The sequence below is a fragment of the Rhinatrema bivittatum genome, chromosome 15, assembly GCF_901001135.1.
Source record: "Rhinatrema bivittatum chromosome 15, aRhiBiv1.1, whole genome shotgun sequence".
Lineage (NCBI taxonomy): Eukaryota > Metazoa > Chordata > Amphibia > Gymnophiona > Rhinatrematidae > Rhinatrema > Rhinatrema bivittatum.
In genome coordinates this window covers 57,654,793-57,674,937 of record NC_042629.1, presented here as the reverse complement: position 1 = coordinate 57,674,937, position 20,145 = coordinate 57,654,793, and the positions used below count along the sequence as shown (strand labels likewise).

At 41.6% G+C, this 20,145-nt stretch overlaps 2 protein-coding genes across 5 annotated transcripts in view; both read left to right on the top strand.

Moving 5' to 3' along the window:
- Nucleotides 1-4,909, top strand: part of FBXO42 (F-box protein 42) — a 117,218-nt gene extending 112,309 nt beyond the window's left edge. The window contains exons 8-10 of one of the 2 annotated variants that reach the window (XM_029578291.1): nucleotides 734-790; nucleotides 1,450-1,566; nucleotides 2,552-4,909. In XM_029578291.1, the coding sequence (XP_029434151.1) occupies nucleotides 734-790; nucleotides 1,450-1,566; nucleotides 2,552-3,673 (1,296 nt within the window). In that variant the 3' untranslated portion in view covers nucleotides 3,674-4,909. The remainder of the gene's footprint in view (nucleotides 1-733; nucleotides 791-1,449; nucleotides 1,567-2,551) is intronic. The other variant, XM_029578292.1, reaches the window with a different exon arrangement.
- Nucleotides 4,910-18,530: 13,621 nt separating this feature from the next.
- CPLANE2 (ciliogenesis and planar polarity effector 2) overlaps nucleotides 18,531-20,145 on the top strand; it is a 30,693-nt gene continuing 29,078 nt past the window's right edge. The window contains exons 1-2 of one of the 3 annotated variants that reach the window (XM_029578708.1): nucleotides 18,531-19,051; nucleotides 19,520-19,640. The gene's annotated coding sequence lies outside the window, so the exon portion shown is untranslated. The other 2 variants (XM_029578711.1, XM_029578709.1) reach the window with 2 other exon arrangements.

Genomic DNA, 20,145 nt, shown 5'->3' with positions numbered 1-20,145 from the left:
TTCAAGAGAGCTTTGGCCACCTATTGGAAAGTCTCACCCACATTTGTTTTTTTATTCCAATAGACCTGGAATTGCTATAACCAACACAGTCTAATTGCATCTCCTTCTATTATGCTTAGGCAAGTCTGACTCTGGATGGGCTATGATATGAAATTCTGCTCCACACAGTTTATATCCCTTTACTGTTTAGGTAAGGACTCCTGACATGACTGGTTTACTCGGTTTGTCCTGCATGGTTTATTTGCGATTTAGAATCCAATTCCATCCCCTGCTAGAACCCCTTCTTAAAAAATAAAATTACAACATGGCAAACAAAAATGTCGTTTGCTCATTGGCATTGGTGTATTTTTTTTTTTATCTTTATTTCAAGGCAACCTGTAGCTAGGGACTCCACCAAGTGTGAGGACTCCTGCATCCTGCTTGTCTTCTGAAAAAGCAAAGTTGCTTACCTGTAATAGGTGTTCTGAGGTCAGCAGGATACAGAAGTCCTCAATCCCACCCGCCTTCCTTACGAGTTGGTTTCTAGCATTTCTACAGCTTTATATTGAACTAAAAGAGGCCCCACGTGCACTCCACGGACGCAGGAAGTCCCGCACATACTCAGATCATTTTTTAAAAGTGTAAAGCATCTGGGTTCCGTCAGCTGATGTCACCCATGTGTGAGGACTATGTATCCTTGTTCTTAGAGAACACCTGTTACAGGTAAGCAACTTTGCTTTATTTTTTCTTTCAGATTGTCATTGATAATGAAACTATTTTAATCCTTGGAGGCTGTGGTGGGCCGAATGCAGTAAGTATATTCTTAATGGATCATTCAGCCAATTATGTAGCTCTGTCTCCCCATACTCTAAGCAAATAGAAACATAGAAATGACAGCAGAAAAGACCAATGGTCCGTCCAGTCTGCCCAGCAAGCTTAAAGTATTTTCTGTACTTATCAGTTTCCCAGACTGTCAAAGTCAGGGCCCTTGGTGGTTTCTGTTTGAGTCCAATTCCTCGTTACCTCCTGCCGTTGAAGCAGAAATCATTGTTGGAGTTGCATCATTGGTTAAGGGTAGTAACATCTGTATTAGCAAGTTACCCCTATGCTTATTTGATTTCCCTGACTGCAAAATTCAGTGTCCTTCTTTGCTATCTGAATCTAATTCCCCTTTTCTTCTTTTCCCCCTGCCATTGAAGCAGAGAGCACTGATGGAGTAGAAACAACAATATGAAGGCTTGTTGGTTAAGGGTAGCAACCTACCCCCATGCACGGGTTTCTTCATTTCCTTCCTCTAGCCTTTAGGTATCCGTGGATTGCCAGCAAAACTGGAACTTCATTATGGCCACACCATACAAAATTCAGATTTGAAAATCTGTTGTCAGCAGTTGAGTGCCGTAAATAGGTTTGAAATGAATGCAGAGAACTAAACATCTGTGCCTGGTTCTTGTTTCCCACTCCGATACATAGCTCTTTAAAGATGCCTGGCTACTCCATATGCAAACAAGCCCCTGGACCTGGCAGCAGCTGAAAGTGGAGAATGAAGAGCACGGTGCCCCAGAGCTATGGTGTCACCCCGCCTGCAGGGTGAGGACTGCTAACCGGACAATGAAATGTCATTAAATAAGAAGGGATGCAGTTAATGTCTGTTCCTTATGCCAGCTTTGCAGCATAGTGTTCATGCCAGGCAGTTTACCCATTGCTCCCTATAGCAGGATGAGGTCCATTAGTTCTTGCTGGTACATTTCCTATAAAATACATCAATTGAAAGTGGCAGGTCAGCTCAAATGCCTGAATTAGTTGTGGGTGTTCACTTCTCATATATATAGCATTTACACTCTTGAAAGTAGTAGATAGTTTTTAAATTTTCCATGTATATTTGTGCCCTATTTTTCTTAATAAAACACACAATACAGAATACAATAAAAAGAAAAGATCTTGCCTGAGATTTGGGGGCTGGTATTCCTTCCTGGTGATGCTTCCAGCTCCTGCAGAGCCTGTTCAAGGCGGTGTATACTGCAGTTACTTCCTGATAAGAAAACAGAGCACCTGAGTGTACTGCAATGTAGAACTTGCAGATGTATAAAATATTGTGATGTGCAGGGCAGACGTTTAGACCATGATGACTATCGGAGTATTTTTGCGGATCTTTAGTTGCCAATTTAAGGTGTCTATAAAATATTCTCTTCCCTATCTTCGTTTTGAGAGCTAGATGACTTTATGTATATGCCTATTCGGTGTGCCATTAAAACTAGACTTGCCCAATGTTCCCTGCTTTGCAATGTGGCATTATTCCTAAATGAGGTGACATTTCTCCTCCATAGATAGATATATATATATATATATTTTTTTTTTTTTTTTTTTGCTGCTTTCTCTTCAGTGAAAACAATAAAAACAATAAAATCATAAGATGATACTGATCTAATTCCTGGGGGTTTCTTTTGGTGCCAAGAAATGGCAGACTGACTAGCACACCACATCACTTGTAGAAATACTTGGACTATGACAGTACTCATCATACAGACCTGGTGCTTGGATTTTATGAATGAGATGCTTTCTTTTTGTCTTCCAGGTAGGACAGTGCGTTGTCGTCTTCAGCCAGGCTCCTAGTGGGAGGGCTCCATTGAGTCCTAGCCTAAACTCTCGTCCTTCTCCCATTAGTGCCACCCCTCCAGCTCTGGTTCCTGAGACAAGGGAATACCGCTCTCAGTCTCCAGTCCGGAGTACAGATGAAGCTCCCTGTGTTAATGGCCGCTGGGGAACATTGCGGCCAAGAGCACAAAGACAGCCATCGGGATCCCGTGAGGGAAGCCTCTCGCCTGCCAGAGGAGACTGTTCGCCCGTGATGAATGGTGGAAGCTTGTCTCCTGGGTCAGTGATAGTAGGTAGTACCTCTTTGGACAGTCCAGTGCAGGCAGTGTCTCCCAATACACCTTCCGCTGCTGAGGGATATGATCTGAAAGGGGGCCTTTCTCTCCCTCCTAGAAGAGGATCCCTACCTGACCAGAAGGATCTGAGATTGGGAGCTGTGGATTTGACCTGGGATCAGAAACCAGCCCCGGTTGGACAGGTAGATGGTGTGGACAGGATAGTTGGTGGTGGAAATGTGAGAAATCCTCCTGAGCAGACAAACGGGATCCACACGCCCCCTCACATTACGACTTCCCTCCCAGGTGCAGTGTCCCCAGGAGCTCTGCGCAGGGGCCTGGAGGCTGTCAAAGCTTTTTCCTCCGCCACTTCCCTGACCTCCCCTTCTTTATCTGTAAGTCCTCCTAACTTGTCTTCACCAGGCTCCCCTGGCAACCAGGGCCACAGTGGAAGCGGCGCCGAGCCTTCCCCAGCACCGCGAGGTGCCCTCACCCAAGCCGATGGACATTCCTTACCTCCTATCGCTCGGCGACTGGGCCACCACCCGCCGCAGTCTCTGAACGTGGGCAAGCCACTGTACCAGAGCATGAACTGTAAACCTATGCAGATGTATGTGCTGGACATTAAGGACGTGAAGGAAAAAGGGCGGGTGAAATGGAAGGTGTTTACCAGCAGTTCTGTGGTGGGGCCGCCTGAGACCAGCCTACACACGGTGGTGCAAGGTAGAGGCGAACTTATCATATTTGGTGGTCTCATGGACAAGAAGCAGAATGTGAAGTATTACCCCAAAACTAATGCTTTGTATTTTGTGCGAGCAAAAAGATAACATGGCAAAGGCTGCTTAACTTGGCTGATCCTTTCAATGGGTTTCTTATTTTATTAAATTTTTTTTACACTACCTGATGCAAGCGTTTTAAGCTGTGAATTGGGGAAAACAAAAAAAAAAAGCCACCATTTGACAAAATCACAATGTAACTTATGCTCTGGGTTCATTTCTACACTCGCGTCACGTTTCACACGTTTTCACATCTCTCTCTACGTTTCTGAGTTACTTGGGGTCATTATCCTTTCACTGTTGGTTGCCAGAGAGGGAAAATTGGTGGCCTTAGTAGAAAGACCTCTAAGTGAATCTAGGAGGAGTAGTAGTTGTAAGACTGAAAATTCCTTTCAGTCAAACACACTTATCCCCTCCCCCCCCCCTTTTTTTTTTTTTTTTTTACTACTACTCCTTATAGTCATGGGCCAAATACCACAGCAACTTCCTATGAGCTGACTGTAAGCCCTATGGAAGTGCATCCATTGCCATTCTAAAGCCAGCCAGTAGGTGTCAGTATGAAAGCTATAATTAGTTCTTCCAATCTTTCTTGTGTTGTGAATTTCCAGTCCCTGCTTGGCCTATGGGAACAGGAGCACAAGCCCAAGAATATATCTTGGATCTCGTACATTGACATTTGCAGAACTCGATATAGGTCCTTTTTACAACAGGAAGACTTTTCTGTTTACATGAGGGGAGGAACCCTCCATGAGGGGTGAATAAATGTGGTGCTGTGCTTCTGCTGCCTTTAATTCATATTTCTTTTTTTGGGAGGGAGAGGAACTGATGATTAGACCAGAAACTTAAGGGGATGGTGTCAATAACAAAATGTAAGCCAAATAATTCTGATGGAAAAGATTACACCCCTTTAATAGATCAATTTATTATACCAAAACAGTAACACATGATGGTTTTTCAAAGAATTGTGATTATTTTTGTTCGTGCACATCTACATACTAGAGGTCATCTGTTGCCTTTAGAAAATGGTTTGCCTGGGTCCTATTACCTCCCCTAAAAAAAAAAAAAAAAGTGTACCATTTGACTTGTTTGTGTTGTAATATTGTCATTGCCAGGCTGGAATACTCATCAGTGAATTAGTGTAAAAGTTATCTGAGCCATTTTATAGATTCCTCTCTCTTACATGCCTAAGACCTTGAAAGATTCATAGATCAGAAATCCAGGATATGTTAAAGGAAAGATCTCTCAAATATAAAAGCCTAAAAATAAAAAAACCTGTCCTCTCTTTTAGCCCTTGGGTATTTATTTATCATTTTTGCCCTACAGCTTCCTCCTCTTATGGGTCTTTAGCTCAATCGGAACTTGTCCCAACTGGGCCTCGAGCCTTCATTTGCAACTGTCAAGCATTTTGCTCCATATTTACTCTCTCGTCTTCCAACCCAGTGGTACTTGCGGCAGCAGTTCTGAATGAGCAGCATGGACAATGCTTCCCCCCTGAAGCCCAGCATAAATGTGGGAGCCTGTGAGTGCTGTTTCTGCACCATGCCCAGCCCCCTTGTCAGTGGGGGAGGAGCCAGGAATGAAAACCTGGTCTTCCGCACGCCGGTATAAACGCAGACACTTGACCATTAGGCCAGCCCATTCTCTTAGGTGGCTTGGTAATTTTTTAAATGTCTTGTTTGGCCTCCAGTAGTAGTAATGAAATTGAGACGAGAGGATGGTTCTCTTTTCTGGAACCTGAAATTCCTTTGAGTTATTTAGGTGGTGTGTCACAACACACAGCTTTGCAGGAGGTACACACACATTAAGTATAGAAAGAGAGTTGGAGACCTTTCTATCTCAGTTACTGAAACAAAATTCTGAAATGTTGGAAATTGAGGCCTAAGTGCCCACTGAGGGAAGATTCTCCCCTGTCGAATGGGTGATTGTGCATGCCCCAAAATCACTCTCTCCTGCTGTCCTATATCATTAAAAGAATTACATTACCATTAGGAGGGAGGATTTTCAACAAAAGGGTGCTGAGCTGTGAAGTGAAAACAAGATTGGCTTGGAGAGAAACCCAGAAACTATGGGGATGTTTCTGCTTTGTTAATGGCTCATCCTGCAATGATTTGAGGTGTGTATATGGTGAGATCTTTCCTTTACTGAATATATCTGCATTTTATGAACTATTCTTTATTTAACTTAAAATCTGCACTATGTTAACAAAGCAAACAAATACGGGTTTTGAAGAATATACAGAGAGCAACTAAATATTTGAATCTGTGCTGAGTGACAATGACAGCAAGTGAATTTTCTGTTTAACAGCTGTTATATTAATTGGATCCTACAGGCCACACTGTTCAGTACAATAAGAAAACCCTGGCACAGACCACTTGTGCATTAAATGAAAGGATTGACACTGAAATGCCATCAAGAGGAACTGGCAATAGAGCAGGGTTCAGCTCTGATTCTTGAGGGTTTGGTTTTCAGGCTGTCCAAAATGAAATTAATAATCAGATTATATTTGGTCAAAGCCCAAATTAATTTGCATATTTGAGTTGCCCTGAAGAGAGGCCTAGAGATTATGTACAAAATCGGTACAGCTGAGCTTTAGATGAGAACATTTAAGACTGCTGTGCTTCCAGATGCGGCTCCACTTGGTCCATTTTCTCTGAGGGATATCTGCAATTTTGCTTTTCATGTTGGCAAGTAGGTTGCAAGCATAAGGTTGCACCTTACCCTTAGCACAGGTGGCAGTTTATTTTCGCAGCTCTCACATCCTGATTTTGTGGTTATGGTTATCCCATGTATCGAATGCGTCTTCAGTTCAAGCAGTCTCTTCATGCACAGATTCAAAGGAAAGCAAAAAAATAAACTATTACTCTGATGCTGACCAGTGATCTCACATACCCAGAACTACAACACCACAGTTAAATACAAATATGTTTAATGCGCAATTGAAGTCTGTCTGGAGCGATACTTGGCAGAAGATGTCTTCAGATGAATTTAATAACATTGCATCCAGTTTACAGGGTAAGGTCTTTTCTTGAAAATATTGCAAGTAACCAGTTTGTCTCATCAAAATCCAACTTAAGCAGCTGTTCCTTAGTTCATTGTGTGTTTTTCCGGACTTTATTTCATTTCAGATCTATTGTGTGAAAGATATTTGGGTGGTTTTCATGACCCTGACCCCACCTCCAGTGTTATGCCTGCAGATTTGCTGAAAAAGATCCTTGTATACAAGTGGAAATTGGAGCTATCTGCGTTAACTAAAGCTGCAGTTTATAGGAACAGTGTTTTCAGATCAGTGCCTTTCATAGTATTCCTCCTTCTCCTCCTCTGATTGTGTCTTGCTAGTAAGTGGAGCATGCACTGTATTTGACAACTGACAGGCCGATACAGTACCGGAACGCACTATTACCCTGCATTTGGACGCGCGTTTGCGACGCGCTAGCTTTACCCCTTTGGGTAGGTGTTAATTTCTGAAAGTAAAATGTGCGGCTTTGCTGCTGCCGCACATTTTACTTCCATGATAAAATATGCCATATGGCTGACTACTTATCCCTCTCACTGAAATGACAGACTTGTTGTCCCAGGGATCCCAGCACTCCCAGCACTCCTGAGTAACTGCTTTGTTACCTCAGCATTTATTCACATCCAGCACTGTCTGTTATAATATGCAAAAGATAAAAACCACTACTCCTAAATTCAACACAGGGTACCTGGCTTTATATTGATAGGTGCCATGTGATGTGTATATTAGCCTTCCAAAAGAGGAAAAGATAAAACAGTATTGTAATTTAAGATAGGATAAGCACAGAGGATTAAATACAGAGTGTGTATAGTCAGATCAAGTATGGTCTTCAGTATTTCAACAGCTAAAAAAAAAAATGTAGAAGTGCCTTGTAGTCCATTATCTGTCATTTTATGTTGCTGTGACTGAGTATATCCTGACCAGGCTGGATAAGAATTCCACTGAATGAGCTTGAATAGTTCTTCCTTACCAAGCTCTGCAAGGTTACATCTGTTATTACAAAGTGGTTTCCACAGCACCCAAAAAATTGTCTCCAAAGACAAGCAGGATGTTAGTCCTCACTTGTGGGTGAGGACTGGCATGAAACTTTGATCTTAAAGCTTCTCGAAGCTTTGTGCTTGCTGTACTAGGCAGGTGCTGTCCTAGCCACTTCCCTGTCTCTAAGGGGATCCCCCTCGGTCTCATTTTTCCCACAGAGCCTGCAAATCAAAGTTCTCTATTCTCTCTCGCAGCTACTGCCGTGAAAATGGTCAATGAATGAAATTGGCCATTGGTGTAAATGCAATCGACGCTGAGTGGAGCAGCACTGGTGGAGTCAAAATCAAGCACTGCAGGCACAAGGCAACGTCAACTTCTGGCCCCACTACGGCATCAAGCAGTGCTGTGGCGTGGGTGATGTATGACGGTGCATCTTAAGCATCAGTGTAGGTGCATTCCATTTATTCTGTTCAGCTCAAGAGGGATATGGAGTCCAGTTGCACGAGAATATAAGTTCTATCCTGCATGTGAGTGTTATACAAAGCCTGCTAAGGGAAAGCTTGAGATGTTGGGGGTTTTTTTTCCTTTGCATCTTCCTTCTTTTTCAGAGAAGGGGATGTTTTTATACTCCTTAATCCTGAGGAAGTTATTTCTGCATAGCTGCTTTTCTACTTGATCCATCCATTCTTTTGGTACAGCGGCTAATGCTGGATTCAGGAAGAGATAAGCCTGGCACCAATATTCAGATGTTTGGAGTTGTGCCGTGAGGAGAAGGCAACCCACAGTGGCCTGTAGTGGATTTCCCCTAATAGGAATTGGCTCCCAAGGAGCTGGAAAGGTCATTCTCCTATGTAAGCGGATTGTATATTGAATACCACATGGCGAAGAGTGTTAAACGTTTCATTTGATGATTGACAGTTCGTCATGCTCAAGATGTACTGTAACCCCCAAAGCTTGGATCCATCCATTCCGTGTCTTGGGCACTCAACCACAAAATACAATCTCCCGGTGGCAGATTCATTCTAAGGTTATCTAGTACAGCTTGTCCTGACTATGGATGCATCCAGTCTTGGTTTGGGAGTTTACATAAGGGGCTCTGTGACCAGATTCTATGGGCCGTTTAGGAATATTCATTGTTGTCCTCCAGCAAAGGACAATAAATGCTAACCCAAAGTCTTTCAGGGTTCATTTGGCCGACTAATTATTCCTTATCTAGACAGACATTAATTCTACCTTGTGTAACTGAAGGCTGTTGTGTTGAAGAACAAGGCCATTTTTAACAGTAGGGTTTTTGAAGCCTTATGTCAAATGGATGAGGAGTTTGTCCTAATGGTCAGACTAACCCCAGGTCTGGACCCCTTATTCCCTGGTTAGGGTAAAGTCCAGTTTTCCACATTTGCAAACTCCTGTGGTACTGCTGTTTCCATCTGTTAACAGAGAGAATCCTGTACTTCTCTTTCAGCATATCCTTAACCTAATTGGGGGTTTTGATAAGTATCTCTTCAGTTTACTCAATTTACAAGGCCCTATGTAAACAGAAAAATCTAGGCAGCTAGGTTCCTCTTAGCTCCCTATTGGCTGAGACAGATTCAATGGAAGCTCCCTGAGGAGATGTTTGTCAGGGATCTCCTCAGATTGGGGTATCCCAAGATTGATTTGTACTGGTTAGGGACTGCCACTGTATCCCAGCATTGGGTTTGGGCTCTTTTAACCCAGATGCTGGAGGCATAGTCCTGCAGCACCCAGAATCTGTCTGGTAATATATCTCCTATTCCTCTGGCATCTAGAAAGGATTTCAGGAGGAACGCCCATGGTGTGGATAAATGGCTTGAGGGAAAGATCATAGAACCCTTTCTCTTGTTTCACAGGAGACCTGTTTACCTGCCTACTGCATTTCCCTCTGTCACTTGGAAAACCAATGTGATTCATTTTTAGTGGGGTGATATTGGTGGTTTTCCCACCATGAAAAAGGTACATCTGTCTCCATAAGAACATACTTTTTTTCTTTTGGACAGACTTCAGTTGAAGCTCACTGCTGAGTCTCTCTCTGTATCATGGGTTCTTGCATAATGCTTGCCCAGGGGTTAGTTCTTTTGAACCTGTGCACTCTTGTTAGCATAATATCTGAGCTGCAAGGTTAACCATAACCAAGAATTCTGTTTCTCTTGGTTAGTGAATTGTGCTCATTCTCTCGTCCAGAAGGACCTGAGTCTGGTGGGGTATATCAAAGCTCATTGGGAGTGGAGCACTGACCACAACCGATGATAAAACTGCAAAGTGGAATTTTCTCCGCACGTTCACACCACCTCCGTTTTGGCAGGGGTTTCTGATGTGAAACTGAATTTTAAACAGTTTGTCCTATGGAATATTTTAGAAGTATAGAACCCAACTTAATTCCCTCTAAGGACCTGTTATTTGGTTCAATCTGCTACCAAAACAAAAAAAAAAAAAAAAAGGAAAAACAGATAATGTGAGGTTGACCTGATGCCACCCAAAATAGTATTGCTTTTGACATTGTTTAGTTTTTCCCTTTTGCTTCAGGCAGCCTGTAGCTTGGGAGTCCCTACATGTGAGGACTGCCATCCTGCTTGTTCTCCGAGAAGGTGAAGTTACTTGTAATGTTGGTTCTGCAGTGGACAACAGAACATCCATGCTCACAAAATCCTCCCGCTTCCCCTTCGAGTTGATTTCTCCTACCTCTGGCATGGACTGGGTGACTAGGGCATGCTCAAAGGCTCTAGATGCTTTGAAATCAAAGTTCTGTGCTGGGCTCCATCTGATATCACCCATATACTGTATGAGGACTGACATCCTATTGTTTTTTAAAGAACCAGTGCTGCATAATAACATAATGACTGCAGAAAAAGACCAGATGATTCATCCAGTCTGCCCAGCCAGTTTCTTATGGAAATAATTGCCATGCCGATCAGGTTACCCCCCCCCCCCCGAAGCCTTATCTTAAGGGTAGTAATATTTTAAATCAAAACCAAGCAACTGTCAAGCTCATAATAAAATTACTGCTAGCAACACGTTTATGGGGTGAGCAGCTTTGGTGATAATTCAGACAATGCTGCTTCCACATGCTCTGCTTTTGGACTTGGCCGTAGAAGCAGTCTTGTGCTTTATCCCAAATGTCTGCGTATCAGTACCCCGGACTGTAAAAGTCAGGGGCCAGCATTGGCCGTCTTCTGAATCCAATTCCCCTTTTTCTCCCACGGTCAAAGCAGAGAGTGATGTTGCAGTACAAGCATCAAGCCTAATTAGTTAAGGGCAGTAACCTGCATGGCAGTTATTCCCATGCACCCTTTCCTTCTTTTCCAACCACTAGTCTTTAGGGATCCACAGTGTTTATCCCATGCCCTGAATTAATTTACTGTTTTTGCTCAAAAGCTCACCGGGTAAGCACTGTGAATCCCTAAAGAGTAGAGGTAAATAACTTAACCATGCCACATCGTGGAGCCCTGTATATGTAGGGGTCTTACTGATTTTCTTAAGGTGTAATAGGACCACCCAAAATGCCCCACTACTCAGTGCATACTGTACACAGGCTGCCCGGAGCTTTATCTAGTTGGCATCTGTGCTATATCCATTTCTCTGCATGGGATTAGGATAAAAATGTGTAAACAGGTGAGAAAACTGGTTGAACAAAAGAATGCAGAGTGTAGTGGAATAGGCCAGGGCTTGGTGCTAGAAACGATTCTTTCAAAATCTTTTATTAGCAACAGTTGCAGTGTGTGTTAAGGGAACAATAGGCTGGTTAATAGAACATAAGCAACGGTATCCTATGCAAACACTGACAAGGGTGAAAACATATCTGCTAGCTCCATATTTAGAAGGACAAGATATGAAAACTATTAAAGAACAAAAAGATCTAGGAGTAATCATCTCTGATTTAAATGTAATCAAGCTACAGGGAAAGCTAAGTTCCATAAGTAGTAGCAGGAAAATGGAGATAATTGTTCGTATATAGGTCAGTAGAGAGAACCTCTCTACTCTCTCTATATAGGTCAGTAGAGAGAACCTCCTCTTGAGTACTGGGTACAGTGCTAGAGCCCATATCTTCCTCTGCACATTGAGAGGATGGAAACGGTTCAGAGAGAGAGAGGGCTACTACAGTCATTCAGGACCTGCAACACAGGCCCAACACTGTGCTCGAGGAGAAGGGGGTGGGTATCAGAAATAGTGACATATTTCTCAGGCTTCAATAAGAGGAAGGTGGAATTCTCTATAGAAAAAAAATTTCAAGGACAGGTTGGGGAAAGGAAGGTTTAGATGAAAATTCTTTACTGAGAGGATGGTAAATTGACTAACCTACTGGCGGAGGAGCAGAAACCAGGTATGTGACAGAATTCAAGCATGCTTGGGCCATATAGATGGCGATGGTAGGAACAAGGCTTGGTGGTTGGAAGTGTACTATAGCTCACCAGAAACAAACCAGGTTTAATTTTAATTTGTATTTTGCGACTAGTCAGCCACTTCAAAGCAGATTACATTCAGGTACTGTAAGTATTTCCCTCTCCCTGGAGGGCTTAAAATCTGTTTGCACTTGAGGCAATGGAGGATGAAGTGACTTGCCCAAGGTCATAAGGCACAGCAGTGGGATTTGAGCCCTGGCTTCAAGCCCACTGCCGAGACCACTAGGTTACACTTCCACTGTTGATGTCAGTTCGATAGTGGCAGAGTACCGTCTAGTAAAGCCAACTGTATGGGCAGCAGCCTTGCACTAGTATTGTTAGCTGTTTACATTTTATTACAAAGCTTGGTGCTAAGGCATGGGGCGAGAGGCAGAGCTGGTGTTGGATTAAATATGAGAGTTTTATGCTCATCCACCCAGGGTACTACATAACTAAAAAGGAAGAAGATAAAACAAAAATGGGCTTGGATATCCCCCAGGTGGTCAAGCCTCTACAACTGGCAACACAAATATATCCTTAGCAGTATAGGCCAGAATAACTGGATAGACTGGACAGGACAATTGGTCTTTATCTGCCTTCATCTACTATGTCACACAAACAAAGGCTTAAGTTAAAAGCGAGTACTGCTGAGGCATTGAAAATGAATCCCATCTGTGCTTGCTCAGATTGTTGTATGAATCAGAAATGATACGCTACACCATAGTTCAGCTTAGTTTCATTGCAAGATTTATTTTTTTTTGGTGTGGGGGGGGATGATTGGGGTGGGGGTTTGACCTGACAATTTGGGTTTCCAGCTCAAAACCAGTCTCTACTGGGTTTATGGCATCATGGCCCTTCATTCACATCTACCCAGGGTTCCCCCCCATTTTATCTCTCACCTTATCTAGCTGTGCCATTGCAGTGACCAGCATTGACTGGGACCAATGACCACTGCTCCTTTTGAAAGCAGGGATGCATGCACCATGCGTCTGGCTACTAAGGGTTGCTGTTGTGCAGTGGCTGGAGCTCCCTGGTCTTGGGAGCCAACCACAATCTCTCTTTTAGCAGAGCATAATACCAGCCCTCAGCTAACATTTGGATGCTAAGAAAAATGTAGGACATCTCCCTAATGGGAAGGCTTGAACACCAGAGTACCAGACACCACACCTTTGTTTTTTGTTTTTTTTTTACATTTAGTTTAATATTTTCTCCACACCTTCCTCACTGTTATAGAGGGCGTGGTTATAGAGAAACTGATCTTATCAGAGATGATTGACTTTAGTCATAATATAAAACATTGCTTGTCTTTTGTCTCCTTACCAAAAATCCCATGCCACTGTAAATGCACAAAGTGTGATCTGCTGTAACCATTTCTGTGTGTAGGATGTCCATATGACTTTGTTGGCATTTGATACCATCTTCTGAATCATCCTTTCAGGTAAATACACGTGTAAGAATGAAAAGTGGGTTTATTAATATTTAATACTGTAAAGTTAATTTTGTTCTCATTTCCCCATTCTGCAATGATTTTTAGAAATGTAATAAAATAGAAATTAATAGAATCATTTGATACTTTTTATTATTTCTTTTAAATTGACAATAGATGCAAATATATGGCTGTGGGTTTTATGTTTAAGTGTTTTTTTGTAACAGCTGAAAATGTGTTTTGTTCTTAGTGGAAGATGTTACTGCATTCACATTGGTAATTGATGCAGTAGAGACTTTTGTCATCTATACTGGATGGAATTACAGGGTGTGAGGATCTTCACTGGTTTTACCAAAGAAAGAAAAATAAGTGTTAGTAAATTAATGGATGCAGGGTGTCTCACTTGTAACATTCTACCAATGAAAAATAATGCATGAGTTGTCACTGAAAGACCAGTAGTGCAGCATGTGCTATTTATCTACCTCTGCTATATTGCTTCACATATTTACCTGTTCTGGTTTAAAGATGATCTTTCTTTCCTTTGTCCCTACAATTGCAGGGACCATGAAAACCTCTTTTTGCCCCTTCTTCGTTCAGTCGTCTTTTGCAACTGAATGAAATGTATGTATGAAGACTACCTGATTTTTGTACTGCAAAACTGCTGCTACAGCGCCTTACAAAAGTCTTCATAGATTTGTACGTTTTTCACATTCTGCTGTCTTAAAAAGTACACACCAAAATGCAGTAAGGTATGCTTGTTTTACTGATCTAACATCCGCTATACACTTTCATCATGAAGAATAGTGTGAGAAATATTTAAAAAATGAAAAATCAAAAGGTTTTGATTGCATAAATCTTCACAGCTTTTGTCATAGCAAACCCAAATTAGTTTACTTTAAACAATTTCCTTATCAAGGCCCCTGATAAGTTAGACTGCACCTATGTCCAATCACAATAATTGAGCTGATTCAAATACACCTGGAATTGAGCATGGTTTCTATTGCATAAAATGAATCTGAAGCAAAGGTCAAAAGATGCTAAACAAGGAGCTGCCAAAATAACTCTGGGATAATGTACAGAGTGGGGGAAGTCTATAAGAACATTTCAATATGTTTAAATATCCCTTGGGGCACTGTCAGGTCCCTCCTTATAAGGTGGAAACCATTTGGCACCACCACAACTGCTATCAGGCCATCCCTCCAAAGCCAGTTATCATGGGTTAAGAAACTTCTGACAATGGTACCCAGGCAGATCATTGTAGTATAAGCAACATTATACTGTAGAGCTGTGGACAACTACTCTAGTGTTAGCTATACTTTTCAGTAGGTTGTTTATAGCAGGGGTGGGCAAACTGTGGCCCACAGGCCAAATCCAGCCCATCCTTCCGGCTTGTCAAGTATTTTAAAAATAACATTAGGTATGGGTCACCAAGTTTTTCCAGCCTGCCCTGAGTGCCCAACCTCATCAAAGGCCAAAATCTCACAGTTGTTGCAATGGTGTAGCCCAACACTGGAAGAGGCCTGAAAACTGGCCATATGGATATGGATCTCATCCCCACAGCATGGACACCATGATACCATCCTGTGGCAGTAAAGAAGAAGGACTGATACAGTTAGGCTGATGTGGATCCCATTCTGTGACAGCAAAGGAGGCTTGCTGTAGTAAGGCCACCATGGAAGAGGTTGTGAGTGTGTGTGCGTGAGAGAGCGTGGGAGCCCGAGAGACACAGACTCTGTATCTGTATGTGTCTGTGGGGCAGGGGAGAGCATGTGAGAATAAGAGCTTGTGTGTGGGAGCCTGTGAGAGAAAGCATGAGCCTGTGTCTCTGGGAGGGAGGAAAGGAAGGTGAATAGAAAAGAAATAAGAAACAAAGAGAAGAGAGACCCTGAAAAGGAATTAGGAAAAGACCATTAAAGGAAAAGTAGAAAAAAAGAGACCAGGACTAACCAATTAGAATAAAGATCAAAGGTTAAAAAAAAAATGCCATCTTTGAGACTGTATATTTCTTATATTTTTGTATTTTCCTCACTCTTTGGAGTTTCACTGTTCAGATTCTGGGTTCTCAGGCTTTCTATTTTGGTTTTGTCAACATGTTTCTAATTTGTAGTCCCTTAATTCTATATTAGGAAAGGGTTGATTTGTTTTCTGCCTATGGGTGATTGAGGTGCAGCATTTCTTCTAATGTGTTCTTTCTCTGGCTGTATTTGTAACAGTATGGCTTATTCTGCTACTCCAAGAGGTGGTGTATTAGTGTTCTAGGGCCTGATGCAATATTGGAATTGCCTTTTTATAAAGAAGGTTGCTGTTCGATTCCTGAAAGTCAGTGCTGTGATTGTATGGTATGACAAGGTTCTAGGTGCCATTTTTTTTTCTCCTTGTAGGGATTTGTGTTACTTCACAAAAGGTTTAGCAGTGAAAGATTTTGTTTTACTGAGATGACCCCAGAATTTGAATATATATATATATATATATATTTTTTTTTTTTTAATTAATTTAATTTTTTTTGCATGTTAGGTTGAAATGTAGCTGTCCTAATTCTGCTTTGCTTGGTTCTTATTACTGGTATTTTATTGTAATTATGATGTCTTTATAAACATCAAGGGAGGAACCCCAGCCCGTGTCACAGATGGCAACGTATACCGTGGCCCCAGAACAAAAAGGTTTGTCCACTCCTGGTTTACAGTGATATTTGGCTTCTGTTTTGCAGTTCTGTAAGAGATTTTTCTTGGTCTTCTGCAACTCTAACAGTTCTATGTAACTTCTGTTTCTTAATGTTTCTGATAGTTGAATTTGCTAGCTGAAAGTGTTTAGAGAGCTTTTTATAGCCTTCCCCTGCTTTGTAAGAGTGAATTATCTTCATTTTCAAATGCTCAGACAACTGCTGCTTGTGGTTGTTAAAAGTAAATAGAACTACACTCAAAACCTTAGAGGTTTGCAAAGTTTTCATCTGCTTCACTAACTACCTAATGAATCAATCAGCTTTTTGGGCCTTAATTTTATAAAGGTAGTAAATTTTATAAAGGTAGTAAAGGTATTTTCTGTTCTAATCAGCACATAGTAATTTTTGCATTAAAATTTGTAGAAAGAAATCATGTTTTGGTGTGTATATATATATATATATATATATATATATATGTATATATATATATATATATATATATGTATATATACATTATTACTATAGGCACACACAAACAATTCAAGTATACAAGATGGGCATTAGCTCAAACCAGTACCAAATATCTGATTCTATTATAAAAACCTTTTTTTACAGAAATGGAGAACCTTTGATTCAACCTGTTCAACATGCTCAGCTCAATGTCCTAAGTGCAAATCACACACGACTTCAAACCTGTCAAAAATCTTTAGTCCAAATCCCAACAATGACCTCTGTTTCACCCTTGTATGGCATCTTCAGGTTTTTAGTTTTTTCAAAAACAAGGCATCACACAATTCAAACTGGCTATGGGCACTATATATTACCTGTTAAAATGCCACTATTAAGACCTATGATTATACTGAAAACATCTGCACAGTTTTAACTAACAGCAAGGTCCTTATCATTGAGAATCGGGTATTAGGTCTGTGCTTAAGCATTACATACTTTTAAATTTGATTTTGGATTATTTAAAACAAATGCCCATTTTGTAACAATAGAGTTGATTTTCTGGTTTGTTATGAATGGATTTTTAGCTTGCTTTCCATATAATTCTTAAGAGATCGTAGCATTATTAGTATACATAGAAACATACAGATAGAAACAGAAATGACGGCAGAAGAAGACCAAATGGTCCATCCAGTTTGCCCAGCAAGCTTTTTCTCCCCCCACCCCATACTTATCTGTTACTCTTGTCCCTTGTAAGTGACTTTTTGTTCTATTTCCTTCTACCCCTGCCATCGATGTAGTTAGCAGTGCTGGAGGTGCATCTAAGTGGTTAGGTGTAGTAACCGCCGTCATAGCAAGCTACTCCCATGCATGTTTATCCAGCCTGTGCAACTCTGTCCTTGTTGGTTGTTGTCAGAATATAAATCATCTTTTCATCATTCCCCCTGCCGTTGCAGCAGAGAGCTATGCTGGCTATCATTGAAAGTGAAGTATCAGGCTTATTTGGTTTGGGGTAGTAACTGCTGTATCAAGCAAGCTACTCCTCTGTTTTTTTTGTGGATGCAAGTCCTTTCTCCTCCCCCACATTTCCTCTTGCCGTTGAAGCATAGAGCAATGTTGGAGTCACATTAACCGTGTGTATGTTTATTGAATTAGGATATTCATCTCCAGGTAGTAGCCATCATTCCCGCAAGCCGCCCCATGCCTCTTCACTTCATTCACATCCTCTAGACTTTATGGATCCACAGTCTATATAGGTACAATAAGTCCCTAATTAAAAAGCTTTGAATCTAAGGTGGGTACCTAGGGCAATTACATACCAAGTGAGTTGTCGAAGGTTGTAGGGTTGTGTCCATAGGGGAAGTGGGATTTCAGCTCTGGTTCTCAAGCCAATGCGCCATCTATTAGGCCACTCCTCCAGAAGAGTGCTCCTCCCAGTGGAGCCACAGTGGATCAAAAAATGTATAGTGGTATTTCTTACTTATCCAGCACTACATTTTAAGGACTTGTGATTTTTTTCCTGCCCTTTAGTTGAATGGCAAAGTTTACTATTTATTTTTATTTATAGAAGCTATAGTTCATTACATTTAAATTGTGTTATTGTTTATGGCTTTTTGGGAATGTTCTGCTGTTGCAGCCAATAGTGGGGCACTACTACGTATCATTTATTTAATATCTTTTATATACCGACGAATGTTGGGAACATCTCGTCTTATGTAGTATCATTTCCATGATACTACATAAGTACTATATATATTTATTTTATTACTTATTTATTTGAAGTTTTATATACTGACATTTGTTTAGTAACCTCACATCGGTTCACAATTAACAGAACCATTGCAGCTGTGCCAAATAGAACGAACATGTGCAACAGTGCTTTTACAATAAACATTTACAATAAACAAACTTTACAATAAACTTGTTAACTGGAGGGGGAAGGGGATATATGTACATGCTGCAATGATGCTGGCATTGTATTATTATTTAAAGTTGCAGAAAGAGTTATGGTGTGCAAAATGAAACTGTTCAAATTCATAACTAGCATCGTCGCAGCCGATTGCTGGATCTGACTATGCAGAAGATCTGGGTTTGATTCATGGGTTTTTTGTTCGCTGGCTGGACCTGGCTCTCTACCTCCTGTTCATCATGCACTGGTGACACCTATTGGCCGCATTTAGTGCTTACTTAGGGCGACACCTTTATACCTCAAACACACAACCGATGCAAAATAAATACCCTTTATTTTAAAAAACATTTGTGTTCCTACAGTTTACAAGAGTATAAATACAAATCAGGTCCAAAAAAAAAAATCAGCAGGAGTATCCGATCCAAAATGCACAAATCTTTGACGGTAAGAACATAGGCGTTACTAGGCAACATTTCCTGTTTACCCCGCGAACAGAAACTTCCTGTGCTGGCGTCACAGCACTTCCGGCCGTCGGGCAGCGTCCTGCAGTATCCAGAGCGGAGCGAAAGCAGCAGGCTGAGGAGGCGTTTGAATCCGTTTCAGGTAGGGGGCGCGTGATCCGGCCTACAGCGATGGCAAAGCCTAGGGGCGGATGGGCACCTCCCGAAGGCTGTTCGCTTGCACGGCCTCGCTCATTAACCGTCGTTAACCGCTTTCTTCAGCAGTCTCCCCCCTCCTCTCTGCAGCGCACGCCTTGGGGCAGGGCTGGAAAATTATTTTGCAAACGGTGGGACCAACTCGAATTGTTAGAACCCCCCGACAAATTCCTCCTCCCTCAATTTACACTCCGGTGCTTTTTCACGTAGAGTAATCGGTCGGTGTTTTTACTATTTTTTTTATTTTGAATTATTTAATTATGCATGTTGTGTTTGTAAATCGCGTTGGGCTGTTTTTTGTTTTTTGGGGGGGGGGGGTCGGGATGCAATTAATTTTAAATACAAATGACGAAATATTTATGTATCTTTCATTTTGTTCCCCTTTCCTGTATTCCGGTTCCTCCATGCGGCCCAGAGACAGGGTTCTACCTCCGTCCATCACTCGTTGCTGTGCAGCAGCAGGGGGCTGCCCCTAACCAGGGTGGATTTTACCAGGAGGCGGAGTAGGCACGGTCCTGTGGGCTTCCCGGCTTGCGGTATGAATTTCCATCATCTGCTACAGCAAGATTCAAGATAGAGTGGCTCTGGCAAAAAAAAAAACGGCCGCCCGCCTATGTCCCTCTCAGTTTACTGTGTGCATTTGGGCTTATATAGTGCCCATATTAAGGAAACTAAAAGAAATATTTATACGCACAGAATTCACACGTTTGGAAAGACAGCTTATGAGCTGTTTCAGCTTGTTTACAGGACTGCTTCTAAGGCCAAGTCCATAAGCAAATCACATCACCACTGTCTGAATTTTCAAAAAGGCTCATGGAATAACTGCAGGGAGCAGCAGTTGCTACCCTTAAGAGAAACATGGCAGCAGATATTACCATAATTAGCTTGTTGGGTAGACTAGATGGTGCATGCTCAACAGCAATACTTCTTAAATTATCTGGGGAGGACATGGATTGCTAGATAGCTAACATAGATAATCTTTCTTTAACTGAAAGTACTCTACCCACTATGATTAAACAAAATTCATGCATCCTTTATTTA